This window comes from Hypomesus transpacificus, unplaced genomic scaffold (genome assembly GCF_021917145.1).
Source record: "Hypomesus transpacificus isolate Combined female unplaced genomic scaffold, fHypTra1 scaffold_30, whole genome shotgun sequence".
In the NCBI taxonomy this organism is placed as follows: domain Eukaryota; kingdom Metazoa; phylum Chordata; class Actinopteri; order Osmeriformes; family Osmeridae; genus Hypomesus; species Hypomesus transpacificus.
In genome coordinates this window covers 969,246-992,658 of record NW_025813826.1, presented here as the reverse complement: position 1 = coordinate 992,658, position 23,413 = coordinate 969,246, and the positions used below count along the sequence as shown (strand labels likewise).

Below are 23,413 nucleotides of genomic sequence, written 5' to 3'. Positions count from 1 at the left end.
GAGTTAATAGAATAAAAACGACCGGAAGAGTCGGAAACCTAACCGTACATGCAAAACCACCTACATCCACCGGGGCCGTTGCTTCAAGCCGGGGCGAGGGGTGGGGGCTTGGGGGTGGGGGCTTCAAGCACACCCAATTAGCGCACTGCTCGCAAGCTTCCACTACATGGAAGTGTTTAGTTTCAAACCTGACCATAGAAACAGAGGCAGAAGGCTTGACGCCATTTTTTGTTTCATAAATGGCAGGGAAACGACTGCATGAGCTAGGCAACAGAGAAGAGGTGTAGGAGTAGAGATGCCCAGGCAGACGGAACTATTGTGGGCTTATAACACACGAAACAAATGACGGCGGGGTTGCGTCACGGGTAGGGGTGTTTTTAATTGGCTGATTTGCGGTTCCAAAGGAGGGGCAGGGAATATAGCTGACGTAGAGTCCTTCGGCGCATGCGAGATTAAGTGTTCGGTCAACACCTTGTATAAAACAAAATCCCCCTTCTAGTTACTAAACACTCGGGCCTTCAACGCAGTATTGGGTACCTAAGGAACCCCACTGATGATTAACGGGACCTAGGGGCATCTGAGTGGATCTCCCCTTGGCTTATTTTCTGACTCATTTGTGTGGTTCTGCGTTTGCGACACAACATACACCACCACGGATATAGAGTACACAATTTCACTTCAGTTGTGAAGTAAAGCGGGACATAGACGAGTACAGTACTCTCTCTGGACAGGTGAGCACAGCACACCAAGCCTACACTGCATCGCCATTGGAAGAATGTGGGAATTATGAAATACAAAAGGTATGGGAGCCTTTGACATGGGCTAGCTACAACGTTAGCGCGAGGGCAGGCAACATGTTTTTGGAAAATGGTCAAATGTAGCCGCCGCTGTGTATTTCAACCCTTTGGGAAATAGACTTGGCTACACCACGGCAGTAGCCTATGTCCGCTACAGTGTGTATGCTAGTGATCTATGGTGAGCTCAGTAGATGCATTGGAGGATGGTTTTACAGCTGGGATGTGGCTGTATTACCCTTGAAATGGTTGTCCTGGAAACAAAGTACAACGTGTGCGTTATCTATTTTATTCTCTAAAATACCTTATGAATAGGCTACCTGTTTATTGCGTTTGATGATGATGAAGTTAGTGGTGGTGGCGTTGAAGTGGGTCTCAGACTCGGATTCCTGTCAGTGTTTGCTGTTGGCAGCATGTGACTGGGATTACACTTTGCTGTTGGGTTACTGTGCACTTCCGAAGCCTTTGTACCTCTGTGCCTGTGTTTGTGTGAGACAGATGCTTGTAGGCCTATGCAGTGTTTCCTGAATGACGCATCAGTCACATCATACGGCAGTAGACTCTGGATGCAGATGAGTCCTAGGGTCTCAACAGGGCTTGTTGGGAGCGCTGACAATCCCCCATAGGTGCCTGGACTTCACCGTTTTTAACTGTGCGTTAAAAACAGATCGCAAAATTAATATTTTACATGGCAAGAAATTTCGGGTAACAGAGCTTATCTGTTGACGTCTCGCGTTGTGCTTGTTTTGGTCAAAATAGGGGACTTCTACTACTAATTTATTGCTCGCGCTGGTTTGAGAGAACTGATGTGGAAAACTAAGCCAGATAAATGACAATCGTTTGAGATCGTTGGCGACTAATGATGTCATGTCACAATGTAGATGTAAGGTTTTAAACAGTTAACGTTAGCTAGCATTAACCTATGAAACAAGTTAGTTAGCTAAAATGCAACAAAACAGGTCAGCTGCTGTCATGGTAGGTAGCACTAGGTAAAAAAAAACGTTCATAAACAAACAAAATCTCAAACCTCAAATGTCAGGCGGTGCAACTGTCCGTGCAAATAAGTAGTCTAAGAAAACTATTAAAGGTCACATGACATGAAAACTTCACTTTAGGACGTTATTTAACATTAATATGAGTTCCCCTAGCCTGCCTTTAGTCCCCCAATGGCTAGAATTTTAGATAGGTGTAAACCAAGCCTTGGGTATTTTTCTCCGCCTTTGAGAAAATAAAGGCTCAAACGCTCAGTTTGAAAATATCCTTGTTGTGATGTCACAACGAGCCAGGCTACCGCCCTTCTCTTTGCTTTACCCGCCCAGATAATCTGGCCTGCCCATGAAAAACTGAGCTACAATCGTGCAAAAGTGCCATATCGGTTTTTCCTGGAGAGACATCATGGCTAACAAACGAACGAAGCATAATAGTGGCTCAGTGAGTGGATGTACAAAACAAAAGTATTTTTTTAGCTCCTTCATCCAAGCCTCTGCACAACCAGTATCTTAATTTTAATTCCGCTGGAAATGCACCTGTGTATGTCTGCGCTAAACATTTCAGCCACTACTGTTTCCTCAACTTGAGCCATTACAAAGCTGGCCTTGCTGAAATTAAATTCTGGGTCATTACTAACTCTCCTTGGTCAAGCTACAAACCTTGGAGAAGTAAGTTAACTAACACTATATCATTTTGTTGCTTTACTGTATATGGTTACCTATCTTGCTACCCTTAACGTCATGTGGCTGTAACATTAGCTCTGCAGCTAACAGCTGAGTTACTGTTGCTAATGTAAAGGTAGTTGGCATCAAGTGTGTGTGTGTGAATACAAACGCTGTAACGCTAGTGTTGTACATTTCTTTATTTGGATAACCGTTCTGCTGTTGGTGTTATGGCGCGCGCGATATCCGCCTTTCCCCTCATTGAAATTATTATGAGTGTGCACCTCTGCAAACCAAGCTGATCAGATGAGAATGGGCAAATTCGAGGCATCTTATAGCAACGGGATACGAGCCAGCTGAGTTACTGTCGCTAATGTAAAGGTAGATGGCATCAAGTGTGTGTCTGTGAATACAAACGCTGTAACGCGAGTGTTGTACTCTTCTTTGTTATTTGGATAACCGTTCTGCTTTTGGTGTTATGGCGCACAATATCCGCCTTTCTCCTCATTGAAATGACTGAGTGTGCACCTCTGCAAATCAGGGTGATCAGATGAGAATGGCTAAATTCGAGGCATCTTACAGCAACTGGGGCTACGAGCCATTGCGATACATCCATTGTAAACATTAGCGCATGTTGCCGCCCCTCTCGTCCTCATTAGCATTTAAAGCTACAGACACAGAAACAGTGCGTTTTGAGGAAAGCTCATTGTGGGACTGCTCGTAGTGGCTGTAATTATGCACCAAGGCTGAATTTCCGGAAAGATACTTCAGATACAGTAATAGGGAACCACTAAGGCATATATAAAAGCATCCAAATACAGCATATTATGTGACCTGTAAAGTATATTTTAGTGATAATAAAATACTTTGGCATTAATTTGTTTGAAACCTTTTAAATGAACCAAGTAAAAAAAACAAAAAAAACAATAGTTTTAAAGCCGTTGAGATAACTGAAGAACTTTTGTCCGGTCATTTGACTTGGTTTCAAAGCCGCAATCTTCAGCTACGGTGTGGGAACATTTTGTCTTTAAGCCAAATGAGATGAGAGCCAATTAACGTGAACGAGCCGGTATGTCGACTTTGTTTAAAAACAGTGTAATTGAAAAGAGGCAACTAACCTAACACCTCACCTCATAACTATCCCACCCAGTTTTTCAACCTGTGAACAACAAGTGCAGCTGGAGCTGGAAAGGGGTCTTCCATACAGTTCTGTAGGTTAGATGCCTTTTCCCGACAGTGCAAATATAAACGTGACAGCGCGAAATGGCGTACACTCACGGATAGCGTAACTTGGTATATAGCCAACAAGATGCAGCCATTAAACAGTCAAAAAAACAGCATTTACAAATATGCTGTAAACATTTGACAAACACAGGGCTGCCAACTCTCCCTCATTGGCCGTGAGACACGCATTTCAACCATTTCACACGCTCTCACGCCACACCTTGTATATCTCAAGCTGAAAAGGCAATGCCAACCAAGTAGCCCTGTTAACGTTGTAAACAATAAGGGATGATGGAGTGAAGAGACATGGGACGGGGGGACAGGGACGACGACAATGGAAAATGGACTGAAAATTACAATTGACGTGTGTGCAATAATATCGTTTATCGCAATTAATTTTGTTGCAATATATCGCACAAGAAAAAGTAGTTATCGTGACAGCCCTACTAGTGATCAGGTGATTTACATATGTGCGAGTGCGCAACCTCACCGACAGGATAGTTAGCTGTTGGTTAGCCCCATTTGAAAATGAAATATGAAAGGTTGATACAGAATGTAGAGTTTTTAACAAGACATTGACGTCTAAGTATCTGTTTACTGAGGTCAAAGTCAAAGCTGTGTTCTTAATTCGCTAAGGTCGCTGTGTTGAAGGATTATAATTTGAATCGGCACTAAGGGACTAAAGAATAACATTTACGTGGACATAATAAGAACTTAACTGATTCAGTGGGCGCGGGCTGATGGTTTGCTAGTTAAATTGCAGACCCGGATCATCACCTGTCAGCTGTTCTTCGCATATCCACCTCAGACATTCAGCCAGATTTCGATGCACTTGTTCAAGCCCACTGGATTCCTCTCACAGAACAAAATGAACTGAAAAAAAAGTATTGCTTTTTGTATAAAGTTGATCAATACATATCTTTAACATACTGCAAAACAACTTTTCAATGTTCGTGAAGATTAACTATTTACAAATAAAATGAAACAGTGATGAAATGATTATTTTAGTTTTTACTGTTACTTCGATAGTCTTTTCCTAGTTGACGAACATGTAAAATATTTATATAACTATCAACAGAATATCCTTATTCTTCTGATAACCAGTAGCAGCTAATCAAAATATATACGTTACTGCTTTTTACAATGTTGGAAAATGAATAGTGAGCAGAATTAAGTTCAAGCTATTGTTGATGCGGCCCTCCAACACCAAGTTTCTCATGTGGCACCTTGTCGAAATTAATTGTCCACCCCTGAGTTACGGAGCTGGGCCATGGAGCTAACCCATGAAGCTAGGATTTTGATGCTAGGGAGTAGGGCTGGGCGATAAATCGATAAAATAACTATTGAAGTAATGACTTCCCTCGATAAAGATATCGTAACAATTCATTTTCAATAATATCGATAATGTCGATAGAGTATAATTAGGAACAGCAGTCCATTTGATTTCTGTGATGCAGCAGGAAGTTGCGGAAAAATGGTAGCCTACGCTCACTTTTTTCTGTAACTCTGTGAACCTTTAGTCTAATGTATAAAGTTTGATATTGACATGATCATGGAGTTTTAGGTGATCATAAAAATAGCCATTTTTAAAACATGTAGTCTTTTATGCAGAATTTTATGAGGAAAAACCTGCGTTATGGATGTGACATTATTCTGTTATGGATGTGACGTGTTTGAAAGACAAACAGAATCTGTTGGGAAATCAAGAATCAAACTTTCACAGCGCTTTTCTCAACATCTAAAATAACTTATAAGTGAACATTTTAACAACAGTTATTTTTGTGTGGGCACAACTTTTTTTTCTATGGTAAGGGTGACCTTTGCATGGAATTGCCCTGCACCCAAATTTTTTCTTGCGTCACCACAATTTCAAGGTCACCTTTTTATCACGCTCCATATACATTCATATATATATTATGTAAATTATCTTAAACAAGAATAAGGTGTAGGTAAATATTGGTTTTATTTGAAGCACAATTCAAATAAAAATATTTTAAGTGCTTCACTGACCTGGCAAACTAAAACATTGCAAGCAAAATAAAACATTTAAAAATAGAAAGTGCTACTGACCTAACATTTCATGGCTCAAAGCCTAATAGCGGGTCCCTCCCTTGCTGTAGCATGCCCTTCAGATGGCCAACACCTGTAATTTGGCTTTCTTGCCCTTTGGCCTTGGCTAAACCAGCTTGCCACACTCTTCCCTAGCATCAAAATCCTAGCTCCATGGGTTTGCTCCATGGCCCAGCTCCGTAACTAGGGGTGGACAATTAATTTTGACAAGGTGCCACATGAGAAACTTGAAATGTGTTGGAGGGCCGCATCAACAATAACTTGAACTTAATTCTGCTCACTATTCATTTCCCCCCATTGTAAAAAGCAGGAAAGAATATATTTTGATTAGCTGCTACTGGTTATCAGAAGAATAAGGATATTCTGTAAATAGTTATATAAATATTTTACATGTTGGTTAACTAGGAAAAGACTATCGAAGTAACTGAATCAGTCAAGTTTTTATTATGTCCGCGTTAGTTTTTTTCTTTAGTCCCTTAGTGCCGATTCAAATTATAATCCTTCAACACAGCGACTTTAGCAAACTAAGGACACAGCTTTGACTTTGACCTCAGTAAACAGATACTTGGAAGTCCATGTCTTGTTAAAAACTCTACATTCTGTATCAACCTTACGTTTTTAATTTTCGAGGGCTAACCAACAGCTAACTCTCCTGTCGGTGAGGTTGCGCACACACACACATATGTAAATCGCCTGATCACTAGTCTTTAAGGACTATTTACTAGCTCTCAACACATTTATTTATTTTTAATTTTTGATTTACCTCACACGGGCCGGATTGGGACAGCCTGTGGGCCGGTTATGGCCCGCGGGCCGTACAATGTTAAGGTCTGCCATAACTGATTCTCTGGTGCTCAGGTCGTAATTTCACACAGCACGGAGCAGTGTAGGTCTACAGGAATATCTGGACCACAGCCAATCAAACGCAAAGCCATGATATGATCCAACCATGAGTGTGAGTTCCGTCAAAGAAGAAACAAACGCTTTGTTCCTGGAAAGGCAGCGGATGCGAGGAGGTTAGGTGCACCGGTGCGACCTAGGAAAAATTTTTGTCGCACCAGTTCAAATTTTGGTCGCATATGCGACCAAATTGGTTGCACTCTAGAGCCCTGCTAATGTAGATACGAGCCTAATAAAGATAGCCAGCATCTCGGATTTATTTAACCGAGCCTGATTCATTCGTCCTTTGCCTGAGAAAGCGACCTCCGTTAGCCAGTCTAGTTTTGCCCGATCACTTGGTCAGGCTATTTAAGGGTATCGGGGTCAAGTGACGTTTGTGCATAGACAAGTGAAATGTACATTTATTTGTCCAAAGGCCAAGAGCCTCAAAAAATGTATATCAAGCCCTGCAATCCAGTGGCCATATATGCCAACCTGATCGACACTCCAAGTGTAATAGACCGGGGAGAAGTTTGTCTTTTGCAACCGACATGCAGAGTTGAGCCTGCTTGACAGTTGTGTGACGTAGGGTAATAATTGGTCTTACTTCCGCATTCCTCGATAACAATGGGAGTCTATGGAAGTTTCGCAACCCTCTTTTTCTATGGCTCTGGACTAGCTGTAGTCTGCATTAGAAGGGAAGCTTCCGAAAAAATAACCAGAAAACAGCAGTTTGGCCTATTGCTAATGCCTGTCTAGATGATCTATTTGAAAGAACTGGAGAAACGCAGGTGCTAGATACAGGATACGTTAGCATTGCTAATAACTGTTACCGACAAAATCATACTACAGCTTGCGGTTGTGATGAACGTAAGGTGGGAACGCACCTGCTTTACATTGTCCCAAGTTTTCAAAACCGCCCTTGGTGAAATGGTTCCCGCGAATGTGTCGAGAGTCGAACTGCACAGGGATCTTCTATGCTACGGTATAGACAAACATCAGCCATGCCCGTCTAGTCAATGTTAGATAAACTCTAGCTCATCTGCGTTTTATTAACGCTGATTTGCAAGGAATGCAATAACAGCTAGATGGCGAAAACACCTAGACTGTAGGCATGTAAACTAGTTTAGCTTGCTAACGCAAGAGCATAGGTAGAATGTGTGATGATTTAGCCTATAGTTTATTGGCAATTGGGCTACCGTTGTTTTATGTTCCCAGACATCCCAAGTCTCCCGGAAGTTCTGGAAGTCTCCCGCATTTCAATAGCGGCTCCCGGACACCCGCAAATGCTATACACAAGTTTACGCGCCAAAACCATGGGGGTGCCATAACTCTACACACATGCAATTCATTTCCGCCGGGGGTGGTTTGCACAGCGTCTGCCGTTATAAACACAGCGATTTATCTATGCTAGCTTGGGATCACGGTTCGTCTACTTTGACATACTTGTCGTTTGACATTTACTACTGGATAAGTTGCCAACGTTGTCGATTGTACTGGTGGATAACGTTGTCGCCATACTTTTAAGTACATTTAGAGTAGATTTATAGTTATAAAGCTTTTGCCAGTCCATCATTTTGGAGCTTTTAACATGGAGGAAAGGCAATGTCAGTAGATGACTTTTAGTCGGTGATTCATTAGAACATTTGTTGTCTAGCTCTTCAATCTCTCAGCAAAATGTAGGCTAATTATTTGGCTAAAGGATGCTACACGTATCAGACAGAAGTTGTTCAATAAATTCGTAGCCCGACATTAAAAACATTTATAATCGGTTGACTGATCGCGTTGTTGTACCCAGTCAAAGGAATAAACACACAGGAACATCATGAACATTTAATGGTCTTGCAAGTTATCCTGGCAAAACATGTAGCATAATGTTCTTTATTTATTGCCAGGACACAGTACAAGTAGCTTAGGCATACGTAAAATTGAAAGCCTAACGCTAATTCATTTGGAATTTCTAGGCTATACTTGATGTTACATGTTGATGCTCAGCCTATTCAAATTAACAACTTCAGAAGGACAAGACAGGCAGTACACTGTTATCCTTATTTATGTGGCTTGTCACTGCCTGAAGTGCCTACGTATCTATTCTTCCTATGAATCCGGTTATGACTGCTTTAAACAAGCACCGGTTGGCTACACACCTCATGCCGGGCTTAAATATGTGTGTATTGGCACTTTGAAAGTTTTGAATTATTATATCCACGTATCAATGTATAATTATTAAATCCACTGCAACAATAGGACAAAGGAACACCAACAAAATGTGAATAGCCTACAAACAATACTGTAGTATAGCCTAACAGTAACAGGCGATTCTAGAGGCAATTCTAGGTTTTAAAACTGGTCGTAGCGCTCTATCTAACCACTTGTTCAGGTGCTTTCTCAAGTGTTTTCAACCAACTACCGCACACGTCGTTCCCGAACCACTTCTTCATGTTGTAAATGTTATATCCTCTTTGTCACTGCGATATCAGTGCTTTGTCAGCACAACGGATCTAGCTAGCAAAACAAACCCAGCCCGCCAGAACGGAAGTGGATTGCATATAGGGCAGCAGTTCAGGAAGTAGAGCGGAAACGGCTCATGAACTTGTCTATACAGACTTACATTCTTTGTACATTGGGAGCTAATGCGGTGTCCAGTACTTCGCTATAAATAATTATGTTAAATCGAGACCACAAATATGCAAATGTTGGTCACGTTTAGCGTTACTGCGTTACTTGATTTGAACACGTCTGTTTGTTTATGATGGACAAAAAGTATACACTAATTGTATTATAAATAATATAGGCTACTTTATTTATAGGGATATGAAACTTATAGTCCAAAATGTAGTCATTGCCTGTGAAAAAAACGTACAGGTTGATAGCTCTCAGAGGACAATTGGGCACCTCTGCATCCATGGTGAAGGTTCAGGGGAGCAACTTTTATCTATTACTTCTATACTAGCTATGACAGTTTGGCTTAACAGGGAGTCACCCCATTACAGGGCCCCCTGTCTCATATCACCAAACTGTACTACTTTTAATCCTACCTGTATCTACTTTTATAGACATAGTCCGTTTTTATATTGCAAAGCTGTCTGTCTGTGCCGCACAGGCCCACTTGATCAAACAACCCAATGCTAAAACCAAACAAATACTACTACTACTTACCCAATGTAGCTATAAGATATTATGGCAGACCATTTGGCTTAACAGGGAGTCACCCCCTACTGAGGCCCCCTGTCTCATATCACCAAATGGTCCATCTTGAATATCCTCAAGCTACCACAAAGCCTGAATATTACATACCAATAGTTAAATGACACACTGCAAAGCTAAGTCTGTCTGTGCCGCACAGACCCACTTGATCAAACAACCCAATGCTAAAACCAAACAAATGACTACTTACCCAATACAGCCTGAATATTACATACCCATCGCAAGACAACAAACCTATTTATAAATCCCAACCTCATTCTCGTAATAATCTGTGAGTAATGGGTATTCTACCACTGAGCTGGCTACTCTGTCATCTTCCTCCTCTTCATAATCTATTAAGAACCCATCTTTCCATTAAAACTAACTACTCTGCCTGGCCACCAACATACACTATCGTCCTCACTGCTAATAAACATATGCGCTATTCTTTTCCCTACAAGATCCTCTGCACTAACTGGTATTAATACTAATTTATTTTCCTGGTATCCGGTCCATAAGGACAACCAGTACTTTTTTCTATAGCCATCGTATTTTATTTTGAACAAAATGTCATCTTTTGTTCTTTTACAATCTATAACTGTCTCATTAAACCACCTATCTAACCCACGCTCTACATACAAATGTTTAACTCTCTTACCAAGTAACTGCTGTGGCATTTCAATACTTGGAAGTCTGACTATACTCAACCCTCCCCTCCTCCGCCCCAGATCTTGTGCCTTAAGGTGCTGTTTAGCAGCATCCCTCAAAAACTCTACCTTCCTATCAGCAACAAGATCAGCCGGGGCAGCTCCACTTCCTTCATCTAAACTAGTGTCTAGGCTCAATGGCATTAACTACAACACTCTTCAGATTACTGATGAGCCTCTTGCCATATTTTGATATATTTAAAATCCCACTATCATTTTTCTGCCCCAACACAAAACGATGGAACTTTAACTGAGCAACTACTGCTAGTATTAAATCTCTCTCTAAATTACTTACCTGTTCATTAACCTCTACATCGCTTGTCCATAGTCCACCATACTTACCAAGATCAAGAGTGAGCTGTTGTTTCCTGCGCACTGCTTGAACCTCTCTAACTACCTTTCTATCCTGTTGGTTTCTAAGCACATGCAATCTGTCTTCTCTAATTCTATGCATTCTTTCAGAGAACAGTGCCCTCTGCCCTTTCACAGATGGCCGAGCTGAGGCGAGAACTTCAGCTCTTCTATCTGGATCTAACCCTGACAACCATTCCCAGGACCTATTCTGCTTAAACATGACCATACCCTCTAATGCTATTTTACTTGCCCTAAACTTTGATCTAATCAAATATCCCCAAATCCCTCTCGCATGAAATACAGTGCCCTCCAAAAGTATTGGAACAGTGAGGCCAATTCCTTTATTTTTGCTGTAGACTGAAAACATTTGGGCTTGACATCAAACGATGAATGTGAAACCAGAGATCAACGTTTCAGCTTTTATTTCCAGGTATTTACATCAGGATCTGATGCACAAATTAGAAAATATCACCTTTTTGTTCGAACCCACCCATTTGTCACGTGAGCAAAAGTATTGGAACATGTGACTGACAGGTGTGTTTTGTTGCCCAGGTGTGTCCTATTACATACATTATTCAATCAATAAATACCACTGAATGTCTACACTCAGGTTCAGATTGGGTAAGATAGGTTTTGTCTATGCAGACTGTATTCAGAGGTGAAAACAACATGAAAACCAGAGCGCTGTCTTTGGGTGAAAAACAAGCAATTGTGAGTCTTAGAGAAGATGGAAAATCAATCAGAGCCATTGCAGAAACATTGGCCATAGCCAGTACAACCATTTGGAATGTCCTGAAGAAGAAGAAAACTACTGGTGTACTAAGTAACAGACGTCGAACAGGTAGACCAAGGAAAACATCAGCAGTTGATGACAGAAACATTGTGAGAGCTGTAAAGAAAGACCCTAAAACAACTGTTAGTGAGATCAGCAACAACCTCCAGATGGCAGGAGTGAAGGTATCACTATCTACTGTTCGCAGAAGACTTCATGAACAAAAGTACAAGGGCTACACCAGAAGATGCAAACCACTCATTAGCAAGAAGAATAGGAAGGCCAGGCTGGAAATTGCCAAAAAGTACAGAGATGAACCTCAAAAATTCTGGGACAAAGTTTTATGGACTGATGAGACAAAGATTAACTTTTACCAAAGTGATGGAAAGGCTAAAGTTTGGAGAAAGAAAGGAACTGCTCATGATCCCAAACACACAAGCTCATCTGTGAAACACGGTGGAGGTAATGTCATGGCTTGGGCTTGCATGGCTTCTTCTGGGACGGGCTCATTAATCTTCATTGAGGATGTAACACATGATGGCAGCAGCAAAATGACCTCGGAAGTCTACAGAAACATTTTGTCTGCCAATTTAAGGAAAGATGCAACCAAACTGATTGGCAGAGCCTTCATCATGCAGCAAGATAACGACCCAAAACACACTGCCAAAACAACAAAGGAGTTCATCAGGGGCAAGAAATGGAAGGTATTAGACTGGCCAAGTCAATCTCCAGACTTAAACCCTATAGAGCATGCATTTTACCTGCTTAAGAGGAGACTGAAGGGAGGAACCCCACAAAACAAACAACAACTGAAAGAGGCTGCAGTGAAAGCCTGGGAAAGCATCAAAAAGGAAGAATGCAAAAGTTTGGTGACGTCAATGGGTCACAGACTTGCTGCAGTTATTGAAAGCAAAGGATTTGCAACTAAATATTAAGTCTTATTCACTTAAATATGTTTTAAGTATATCTGTTCCAATACTTTTGCTCACATGACAAATGGGTGGATTCAAACAAAATGTGATATTTTCTTAGTTGTGCATCAGATCCTAATGTAAATACCTGGAAATAAAAGCTGAAACGTTGATCTCTGGTCTCACGTTCATTATTTGATGTCAAGCCCAAATGTTTTCAGTCTACAGCAAAAATAAAGGAATTCGCCTCACTGTTCCAATACTTTTGGAGGGCACTGTATTTGTTTTGGGCACTGATCTGAGGACATGATGCTGATCTTCAGACTCATCATCATACCGTCCATGTTCCAAGTGGTCCGCAACCTACAGCAAACTTTCACTAAACTAGCAAATACAAGTTCTAGAACTTGTTGAGTCATAGCATCAAACTCTTCTGACGTTGACTTCAACAACTTATCTAAGATGGGTCCTCTGTGGATGTCTAAATCCTCAAACAGAGTGACCTCACCCTTCATAAACTGCCTGCTGTCTGCCTGCCACTCTCTAAGCTTTATAACACGCGTCCTATACCTATCTAATAGCTAGCTAATACATGTTCTTTCTTGGAAAGAACTCTCCAGAACGGTTCTGTAACCTGTTTGGAGATGATCCCTAATGCCTTACAACATGCTATAAACTGACTAATATTAAGGTCAGCATGGACAGCCTGAACTAACCTGTTCTCATTTTGAGATAACCGTGTAAATTCCAACAAGTCAGGGTAAAGATAGTAAACTCCTGCTGCATTATGGAACATTACATTAATACGGTTACCTTTGAATGGAACCAATGGAACATGATCAGGACCGTGCTTATTAAACAAGAACGTTCTGAACTGGACAGGTTTGCCACTCTTCTCACAGCCGCGCTCCTGCACGGTCTTACAAACAGAACGGATGAGCCTCACGGTACCGCTCCCCCCTTGATTTAAGGGTTGAATCTAACTGTACGCAACCTACCTTATCTCCCTTAAAAACTAGTGTCTCCCACATATCTAAAGTAATACCTGTTTGATGTGCCAGTCCATCAATGACATGCATCCCACAAAACAATTCATTGACTACAGCAAGTTTATACTTTTCTGAGTCAGCTAACTGAGTATAACCATCAACTATTTCTGGCAGTATTTGTATATGGTACTGAGAGAGTATTTCATTAAATTTCTTCTCAGTACTTGCTCTATTGCCTACCAAATTAGTAAGTTTTGAAAAGATCCTGTGTGAGAGCCCACCCCTATCGTCCTCTACATGCACCGTGATGACTACATCATGCACCATTTCATCAATTGTGTCGAAAGTGCATTGGGCAGAGCCGGATGCTTGCTCTCTAAGACCTATATGTAGCCTAGTCCCATCAGAAAAACAAACCCCAGCGGTTCCGAATTTGTGGCCCAGTTTACTTGTACCGTCTGTTGTAAGAGTGAGGTTGTCTTCCTCTATCAACCTACTTTTAATCTGCTGCAAGGATACATGTCTCGCTTCTAGTGTTACATTTTTACACGTTGACACGCTATGTAAACGCTCTGTTTCTAATCCTGACATATTTTTTAAAACGCAATCTATTACTTCCGTTGCTTTCTTCATACTTACCCCTAATACCAAAGTCAGCTCCATTACGGTCTGCCTTGTTTTATCATTAAATACACGACCATCTAACGTTGAGACTAACGCGCTTCTGGTCTGATCTTCAGCTTTAACACTTCGATCCTGCCAGTACAGTATCTGGTCATTTAAATGGGTTATAAATATATAGATATATATATATCGGTAAAGCTACATCTTTCCTCTTGAGGTTTTTGCTTTTATCTTTTACCCTAAGACCTTGCATTTGTAATTGCAAGTTGTTAATGTTCTGCTCTAGTCTCACTCTCTCTGTTTTGAGCTCTGCATTTACCTGCTCAAACTCATGTTCTACTTGCAAATTCCCTTTACATTGAGCTTTAAGGTGATCTATTTGAACGTCTTTCCTCTTAATTTTTCTATTTATGTTACGTACGTTGACCAGGCTTTGTCTTTCCGTAGATTTGATTAATTTAGCTCTAAGCGATTTCATTTATTTCTCAGCCTGGTATATTTTAAGCCCCATATCTTTACGTTTCTTAGTTAATTGATCTATATCTACTTCTACTTTTTGGTACTCTATTTTAGTGTTGTTAACTATGCTAACTTTCACTTCCCTAACATCAAAAATTTCATTTTGACTTGTCTCACAGGCATCATGAGACGCGCAGGGTGGAGTTTCTACAACTTCACGCCCATATGGAGGCGGTAGCTCAAACACCTCACCTAGACATGAGTCTTTATCACTAACTCTGACTAAATTATTAAATTGTTTTATCAGTTTACTTACAACAGTATGTACTCTCTTCCATATGTTATCATCGAAGTCACATTCATGGAGTTTAAAGTTATTTTTAACTATATTAAACGTTACAAGGTGCCCAGGCATTTTAAATGCTAATTTGTGACTATGTGTAATAATATCGATCATGATCCCATCTGTTAATGTTTCTAATGGTAATTTGCCACAAACCCTAAGACTATTTGGATCTAAAATGATGCCTAAACTTTTGCAAGTGTGTTGTTCCCCTCACCTGCGAATGCAATTTTAGTAGTTCTCGTCTTTTTATCTGCCATAGAATTTATTTTCTTGCAAAATTGATTGCTGGAAAGAAAGAATATTTGCGCTTTTTTTTTGGAATAGATTTGCATTTCCTGACAAAAAAGGGAATGATTGGTTCCGATTGGTGCTACGTGACAACAACATTTGCCTATCACTACCATGAATCATTTCGGTAGAAAAATGTATTTAAAAAGTCACCAAGAGAGTGGGTTTTATATTAACAATGTTTGTTTTTGTTCTGAACACTGAAAAGATACATGTAAAGTGTCTAAAATATATATTTTTAAAACCAGTAACCATGATCGATACTTGCATCCACATACGGGTATATATATAAGGGCTAGCAACTCTCTGCTGTGTGTAAATCAATCGGTGTAAGCATTTGACTGAGTTCAGCGCGGGAATTTCTGAGGCCACATTGTCTGACGTCACAGGTTGCACAAAGATTCATTCAGGGTGCCAAAACACAAAATGTATGTCTTTTGATTTTTTCATTTTATTTGACTGATGACGTCTTTATACGTAACCTTGCTTTTCAGAAAGTGTCTGGGTGGTGCCGACATGCGGGAAAAAGTTACAAGGGAAAAACCTACCTTTTTCTCAATAGAACGTTCAGATTTCAATGCATTACTATGGGATGTTCATCAACATGTCTTCAACTTGATTTTTCTCAAAATTTATGTTTTAAAATGGACTAAATATATCTTATTTTGAAGAAAACAACCTACTCTTTCGTTTAAGATATGTCTCCCGGTGGTGCCGACCTTCTATGAAAGGTAGCCAAAGCAACAAAAACTATAAACAGTATTTTCATACACTTTATCAATGTTTATTACAACCAACAGTTGATAGCATTAAGGTGTAAGTGTCTACATGTTAACTGGCATATTTGTTTTTAATGCCTCGCTACAAGTCGTAGTTATAGCGCTAAGAAAAGGACGTGGACCTTAAAATTCCGGTGCCAGATTTCTCAGTGGCGTTCTTAGCTACATTCAGGCTAACTTAGCATTCGATTCAATGCGTTTGCTACCGGCGTTCCACGGTATTTGACAGTTGGTTAGCCTGGGCCAAAAATTACGCGTTCTATTGTCCTCCCTACTGTTGGCCGTGTTGCGTTTTTCTCCCCAGCTTCACTCGTTGAAAACCATCCAATCAGCGCCCAGCTCATCTAAATATTAATGAGTATACCCTAAAAGGAGAAAAGCTAGTGTTTTTTCCCGGGTAAATTTCAGAGGATCTATCAGGGGGCATAGAACAGCACCCGGGCCACTTTCAACCCAACCAATGTTACATACCCTATTCGGAAACCTTAAGGAACAGTGTGAAATAGCCAAAAAAAACAGTCAATCACCCCTTTAAATACCGTTGCTTTTTGTAGGTGGTAAGGTGTGCTACTTTCGTGTGCAACATCATTCATTCTCACTGAGGAGACCCGAGAAGAGGCTGCAAATCGGTCCTAAAGATGGCGGCGGCAACAAAAAAAGTCACATGACTGAAACCCATGAATACAAGGCAAAGTCACCCGCCACTTCGAAAAAGTGCCCGCCATAGGCTGGTGGCTGGTGCTAATTTCCCACCCTGCTCATGGCCCTGATCTTTTACACTGGATGGTACTTGACTGTACAAGCTTAAAAGCAGGAATCTGTGTATTTGACATTGTATGAAGTTGAAATCTGGCAGACCTGTGTATTGCTCAACGATGTGCAGTGTCGATCGGCAAGTGAGGTTATGTGGAGCGGCTTGCTAAAAATATATTTATACGCGTTTGCGGTCATGTTAAGCTGGACTGAGCAATAGAGTTATCGATCTCACAGGAATGGCCACTGCACTAGCATATGCTGCCAATGGGCACTTGAACCCAGATGGTAATTGGAGGAGGTGTAGTTGTATTTGATGTGTGTGTGCGTTTGTGGAAGGGAGAGAATGTCTGTGACTTTGTTTAAAACTTGAACACTCTCAGGGATGACCATTTCATCCTGAAACATTATATAAAATCCACCAAATCAATCAAACCTAATATACTGTATGAACACTGAGCAAAACCAAATCAATAAATTATCACTGACCTGACTGATCATCTGACTGACCTTTTGCTGGTTGTCAAATTAACATCTGTCTCACCTCCCCACCCCCTGAAACCTCAACTGTCCCACTGCTTTGCTCCTCTCAGTATTTCCCCCACTCTTGCCTTCCCCTGCTTCCCCCCTCCTCCTCCCATCCCTATTTCAACCCTCCCACACAGATGCACCCTGCTGTTCAGCTCGCCAGGAGCGATGGGATGTGTCAGATAGGTATTGCACCCCCACACTACCCACCAGGGCAGAAGCGGAGTGGAGGGAGGGAGGGGGGGAGGGAGGATGTGTCATAAGGGTATTATGCTGCGTTCAAGTTACCTCATAAATCGAAATTGGGAATGACGTCACACCCAAGTTAACCCAAGTTGATCGCGTTCCAGTTTCCAAGTCAAAAAACAGCTTGGCCTTGCTTGTTGTGCTTGCCCCCCTAACACAAGTCAGGTTAGCCAGTGTTAGCAAAACTCAATGGAAAAAATGTTTTATGCAGTATTTCACGCATTCTAACACCATAGCAACTAACACCATAGCAGCATTTCCACAGACAGCAGTTAGACAGTACTGTGAGGAATGAGTTTTAATGAGGCACAAATATACAGAATTGCTTAAATATACAGTATAAACTTCAAGTCAAGTCAGTTTATTTGTATAGCACATTTAAAAACATCCAACGCCGACCAAAGTGCTGTACAAAGTTATCAAATAAGGCAAACAACAATAAATACAAACAACAAACAAAACAATTTAGCACAAGTGACCTTAAATTGACTTGAAAGCCAAATAATAAAATTGCGTTTAAAGACGAGACTTAAATGTCTCGGTGATGGGAGATGACTTGATAAAAAATGTATTCCACAGACTAGGGGCCACAACTGAAAAGGCATGATCACCTTTAGTTTTCATCCGAGTCTGTGGAATGGCTAAAAGGAACTGGTTGGATGATCTAAGGGGCCTGGAAGTGTGATACAACATAAGTACATCTGAAATATACAATGGAGCCAATCCATGTAAACCTCTTACACTGTTGATACAAGGTGCTGCTATCTTGGATTATGTCAGAGGTAGCGGGGTTCCTTTGACTATCCGAGTTGGAATTCCGAATTGTTGAACTTGAAACTTCCATCTTCTGAGTACAACTGGAACACAGCATTAGACCCCAACACTATCCACCGGGGGGGATGGAGAGACTGGAGTTGGGGGTACGATGGAGGGAGTAAGTGACACCTGGGGTTGGGGGGGGGGGGGGGGGGGGGTATGATCATACCGCAAACACAGGGAGGGAGGGAGACATGCAGGGAGAGCAGAAGGGAGTGAGTGAGGATCATAGGGTCTCCACAAAGACATCCCAAGGCTTTCCATTATGTATCAAGTGTTAAAGTTTCCTCCATCCCTCACCAATTTCTTGACCCCCCCCCCTCCTTTCTTCTTATCCTCCTACTCTTCTCTTCTACTCCTCCTCTCTCTCTCCCACTCATCCCTTTTCCCTCCCTCCCTCCCTCTCTCACCTTCCTCTCCCTTCCCCAGTAATGTATGGTGTCAAATTAGGGTCAATAATATTTTGCATCCGTAGAAAAGGTTTTGCATCCGTAGAAAAGGTTTTGCATCCGTAGAAAAAGTTTTGCATCCGTAGAAAAAGTTTTGCATCCGTAGAAAAAGTTTTGCATCCGTAGAAAAAGTTTTGCATCCATAGAAATAGTTTTGCATTCTTGGAAAAAGATTTGCATCTGTAGAAATAGTTTTGCATCCGTAAAAAGAGTGTTGGTCAAAAATATTTTGCTACAAAAACTTTTTTGATGCTAAATTATTTTTACAGATGCAAAACTATGTGTACAGATACAATGGGCAAATGTTCAATGACTTGGATTCCCTGTTAGTTGGGGGTAGATAGGATAGGGGAGTTGTAGGTCGGATAGGGGGGTTGTATGTAGGATGAGGGTGTGGCGGGGGGGGTTGTCATCTCTTAGAGGCTTAAGATTAGAGGCTAGGGCTGGAGTGAGGGTTGGGTTAGAGGCTTTAGGACTGGGGCTGGAGTTTAGATTAGATTATGTTATCTCTGTGTAACATGTTTGCAGAAATGTGTTTTTTTAATGTTCAAAAAAGCTTTTTGATGACATTTAAACAGCATTTTAATTATATTTACATTACATTGTTTAAACTCTCAATCTAATGTCTTTTTTTCATTCCATCTCACCCCCTCTTAACTTAGTGCTTAATGGCAGTATACAAAAACGATAGTGTATAACAAGTATACCTCTCTCTCTCTCTCTCTCTCTCTCTCTCTCTGTCTCTCTCTCTCTCTCATTCAGTAGATGACTCATCCCTGGACTACATAAAGGAGTTGAAGAAGTCGGAACTGTTTTTATCAGAGAAAGATAAAGGAGAAACTGAGAAAGCAAGGAAGAAAAAAGAGTGTCAGCGAGATATGGGTGTGGGGAAGAATACCACGTCTAAGTCGATGGATGGAGGAGGAGATGGGGGGATGTATGAAGAGGAGAGCAAGCATGGAGCGGACTTCTACCCCATCCCAGTATGTCAGCTGTAATGCCTCTATCACACACACACACACACACACACACACTGCAATGAATGTATCAGTGCTGAGACACAGGCTAGCAACTGTAGAGGGATGAAGAGAGGGCAGCCAGGAAGACACAAACAGTGGCAGGCAGGCAGATACACACAAAGACAGACAGACAGAGAGACACACAGACAAAAAGAGACCCTCAGTGAAACATACATGTCTATAAAGGCAGAGTTTTTGTCTGAAACCCCTTTTCCACCAACGTGAACCGGGAACTGGTTCAGAGCTGGTGCTAGAGCCGGTTTGGAGCTGGTTTAATTTGCGAGCCTTCTAAGAACCAATTTTTTTTTCCAGGGGCTAGAGAATCAGCACAGAGCCACGTCATTACGTCCCTGTATATGTCTCATGTTTCCTAGCAATGCAAACGCCAAGCACAGATTTAAGGATGGCGGACGTATCCTTGCTACTGATGTTTTTGGTTTTGCGAACCTACATTGGCATACAAATCTGTCCATCAACAACGAGAAGCAAGATTTGTTTTTGTATGAAATTTGTCACTCTCTAGCGCCCTCCAAACGCACAAGTAGGCCTACCCCTTTTGTAATAGTTTGCAAAGCTCCCTCTTATTTGCTTGAACCTCTGTCGAGGACCAGAGGGCAAGGACTTTCTCATGGACCACTGCTACTTTGTTTTAAAGTCCATATTGTAGGCTACTAGTACAGCTAGCTATGTAAAAGAAATGCCAGTAGTTTTTGTTGGTCTTGGTAATATTGTCATGATAACCCCGTTGACGTAAGCGGTTCTCTTTTGGGGCTAATTTGGAACTAGTTTTTCAGGTTCTTAGCCGGTTTTTAGGCTGTCGAAGCGCAAAGAACTGGTTTGAGATTAAGCACTGGCTCCGAACCAGCCCCCAAAATACGTTGGTGGAAAAGGGGTATGAGAGCCTCTACTTAGATCTGGTACCCCTTTTCTACCAACGTATTTTGGGTGCTGGTTTGGAGCCAGTGCTTAATCTTGAACCAGTTCTTTCTTTTTCAACAGCCTAAGAACCGGCTCTGAAACAGGGAAAGTGGTTCTTAAGTAGCACCAAAACATTTCCAGTCTAAGAACCGAAGTAAGAACCGCTTGCGTCAGGGGCAGGGTTACCGTGACCAACAAGACATACAGCACTGGCGGTCAAAGGATTCTGTATGTTTTTACAATTCATATTTCAGCTAAACGGTACGTGTAAATCAGCATCTGAATTAAAATGTGACGATAAATGGGCAGTGTAGTTGCTGAAAAAGTGCTTATTTTATTGATGAAACGGCAAATTTGTAAATTTGCTCCGACTTGACAATAACCTAGCGAGCATCGCAGTGCAGTGCAGTAACTAGTTACTGCATTTTATCATAATCCTATCAAATGGGTGAAATGACAAACACAAATTTAGATTTTTTATTTTTTTTTACTTGAAGTATGAGCCTATATTTAACACAAATGTAATACACAAGCACTATACAGCAAAAGTTTATAAAATTTTGCGCTGATAATGCCAGTGTTGTCATACTGCTGCGAGTCCAGGGAAATCCAGCATCTCAACCATGCGTTCTTACGGTGAGTTTACACTGCAGCGATGCGAATCACTTGCCATCGCTCGCCTTCCCACAGTGCACCCACTAGGGGGCGTGTCATTCTTTTTCTTAATGTCTCTGTACAAATACTGAGACATACCGTACAGGACTGGATATGCAGCCACACAGGCGATTAGTTTCTCCTCCATCTTGAAACTGAAAGGTTGAAAGGTTTACCATGGTTGCTACGTTACGAGAAACAAGAAAACACTCCGATTGGCCATCGCTAGCGAAAATCGTTTTTTAATTTTATTTAACCTTTGTTTACCCAGGCAAAGATCATCAAAAAACACATTCTTATTTACAGTGATGGCCTTACAAAAAGCACAAGCTATTTGAGGGAGAAGGGATGGGGGCTAAGGAAAAAAAACTGGTTAAAAAGCACAACGGCACACAACCACAGCAATACAGACATACAGAAAAAAGCACAAAAGCAACAACAAAAAACTGCTAGGTTTAACAAAGCAGGGCATGAATAACATAGGCAGTCAGGGGGGACAAAAAATGTAAAAGCACAAAGCAAGACAGAGATTATTTACAACAACCACAATCAAGACACAGACTGACACTGGCAAGTATGAACAAAGGATACAGGCAGGGGACAAAACTAAACAGGCAGCATAAGTACAACAGGAGGACAAACTAGGCAGTTGGCAACAGACAAAAGACACCATGGGGATGAATAGACAACAAGATACTCAAGGGGGGGGGGTTAAAAGGTAAGAAAGCATTTACAGGGTTCAGTGAAGATGCGTGAAATGATTTCTTTGAAGACAGGGATGGAAATGAATTTGTCCAGTTTGAAGTGTTTTTGCAGAGCATTCCAGTCAGAGGCGGCAGCGGACTGAAATGATGCAAGACCAAGGGTGGATTTGAGTTTGGGAATTTTTTACTGGGTATGGAGAGAGGACTGGGTGTTGTGCGTGACAGGAAGAGGATGCAGCAGGTGAGACAGGTAGGGGGGTGTCCGGTGCAGAAGGGTCTTGTAAATGAGGATAAGCCAGTGAATATTACGACGGGTGTGAAGTGAGGGCCAGTTTACCAGGGAGTAAAGAGTACAGTGGTGCGTGTGGAAAGGGGCGTTAGTGGCAAAGTGGATAGCAGAGTGATAGTGTCGAGTTTTGAGAGCGTGCCCTTACATGCAGATCTGTATATGGTGTCACCAAAATCAAGTGTGGGGGAAATTTGCACCTCATTTGCATAAAGTTAAAAATATCTCAACTCGAATCGTTTGAATCGCGGCGCTAACCACAATGCACCACGCAAGCGATTCGCCTGGCTCCATTGAAAATGAATGGAAAGCATGTTGTCGCGTTGCTCGCGTCGCTGCAGTGTAAACGCACCGTTAGCGTTCTTCGGATTGATAAACAGCCTTTGTGTTTGGCGCTTCTGCACTAGCGTTGCTGGGAAAGATGAGACGAACAGTGAAGTCATGACGTGGCTCTGCTGTGGCTCTCTAGCCCGTGGAAAACCAAACCAGTTCTTAGAAGGCTCCCAAATTAAACCAGCTCCGAACCTGCTCTAGCACCAGCTTCCAACTAGCTCCCTGTTCACTTTGGTGTAAAAGGGGTATGGGAGTGTGTTATACTGCTGTATTTGAACCAGACTGTTGCCCCAAAGACTGATGATTTCAGTGTTCAGAGCTGTTCACACACTTGTATGATTGCATGGATGACATGCTTTGTTCATTGTTTTGTTTGAGCATGCCTGGTTGCATGTGTTTGTGTGTGTAGGTGGTTATTAACGGTGTGGCCCAGCCCAGCAGTGACCAGGATACTGAGGACACAGAGCTGATGGCCATCTACACCAAAGAGAACCAGGGAGCTGAAAAGGTACCACAGTCCCTCTTTTTTCCCGTCTCTCCCTCCCTTGTCTCTCTCTGTACTTCTCTTTTGCGCCGTCTTTTTCTCCTAGTTACTCTGGTTACTTTCTCCCTCACCCCTCTTTTACATTTACATTTAGTAATTTAGCAGACGCTCTTATCCAGAGCGACTTAC

General features: G+C 41.6%; 1 protein-coding gene across 5 annotated transcripts in view; it reads left to right on the top strand.

Moving 5' to 3' along the window:
• Window positions 1-436: 436 nt before the first annotated feature.
• Window positions 437-23,413, top strand: part of slc23a2 (solute carrier family 23 member 2) — a 68,963-nt gene continuing 45,986 nt past the window's right edge. Inside the window, exons 1-4 of one of the 5 annotated variants that reach the window (XM_047015376.1) lie at window positions 437-731; window positions 17,381-17,501; window positions 19,589-19,809; window positions 23,150-23,248. In XM_047015376.1, the coding sequence (XP_046871332.1) occupies window positions 17,453-17,501; window positions 19,589-19,809; window positions 23,150-23,248 (369 nt within the window). In that variant the 5' untranslated portion in view covers window positions 437-731; window positions 17,381-17,452. Of the gene's footprint in view, window positions 801-17,380; window positions 17,502-19,588; window positions 19,810-23,149; window positions 23,249-23,413 lie in introns of all 5 variants that reach the window. The other 4 variants (XM_047015380.1, XM_047015378.1, XM_047015377.1 and 1 more) reach the window with 4 other exon arrangements.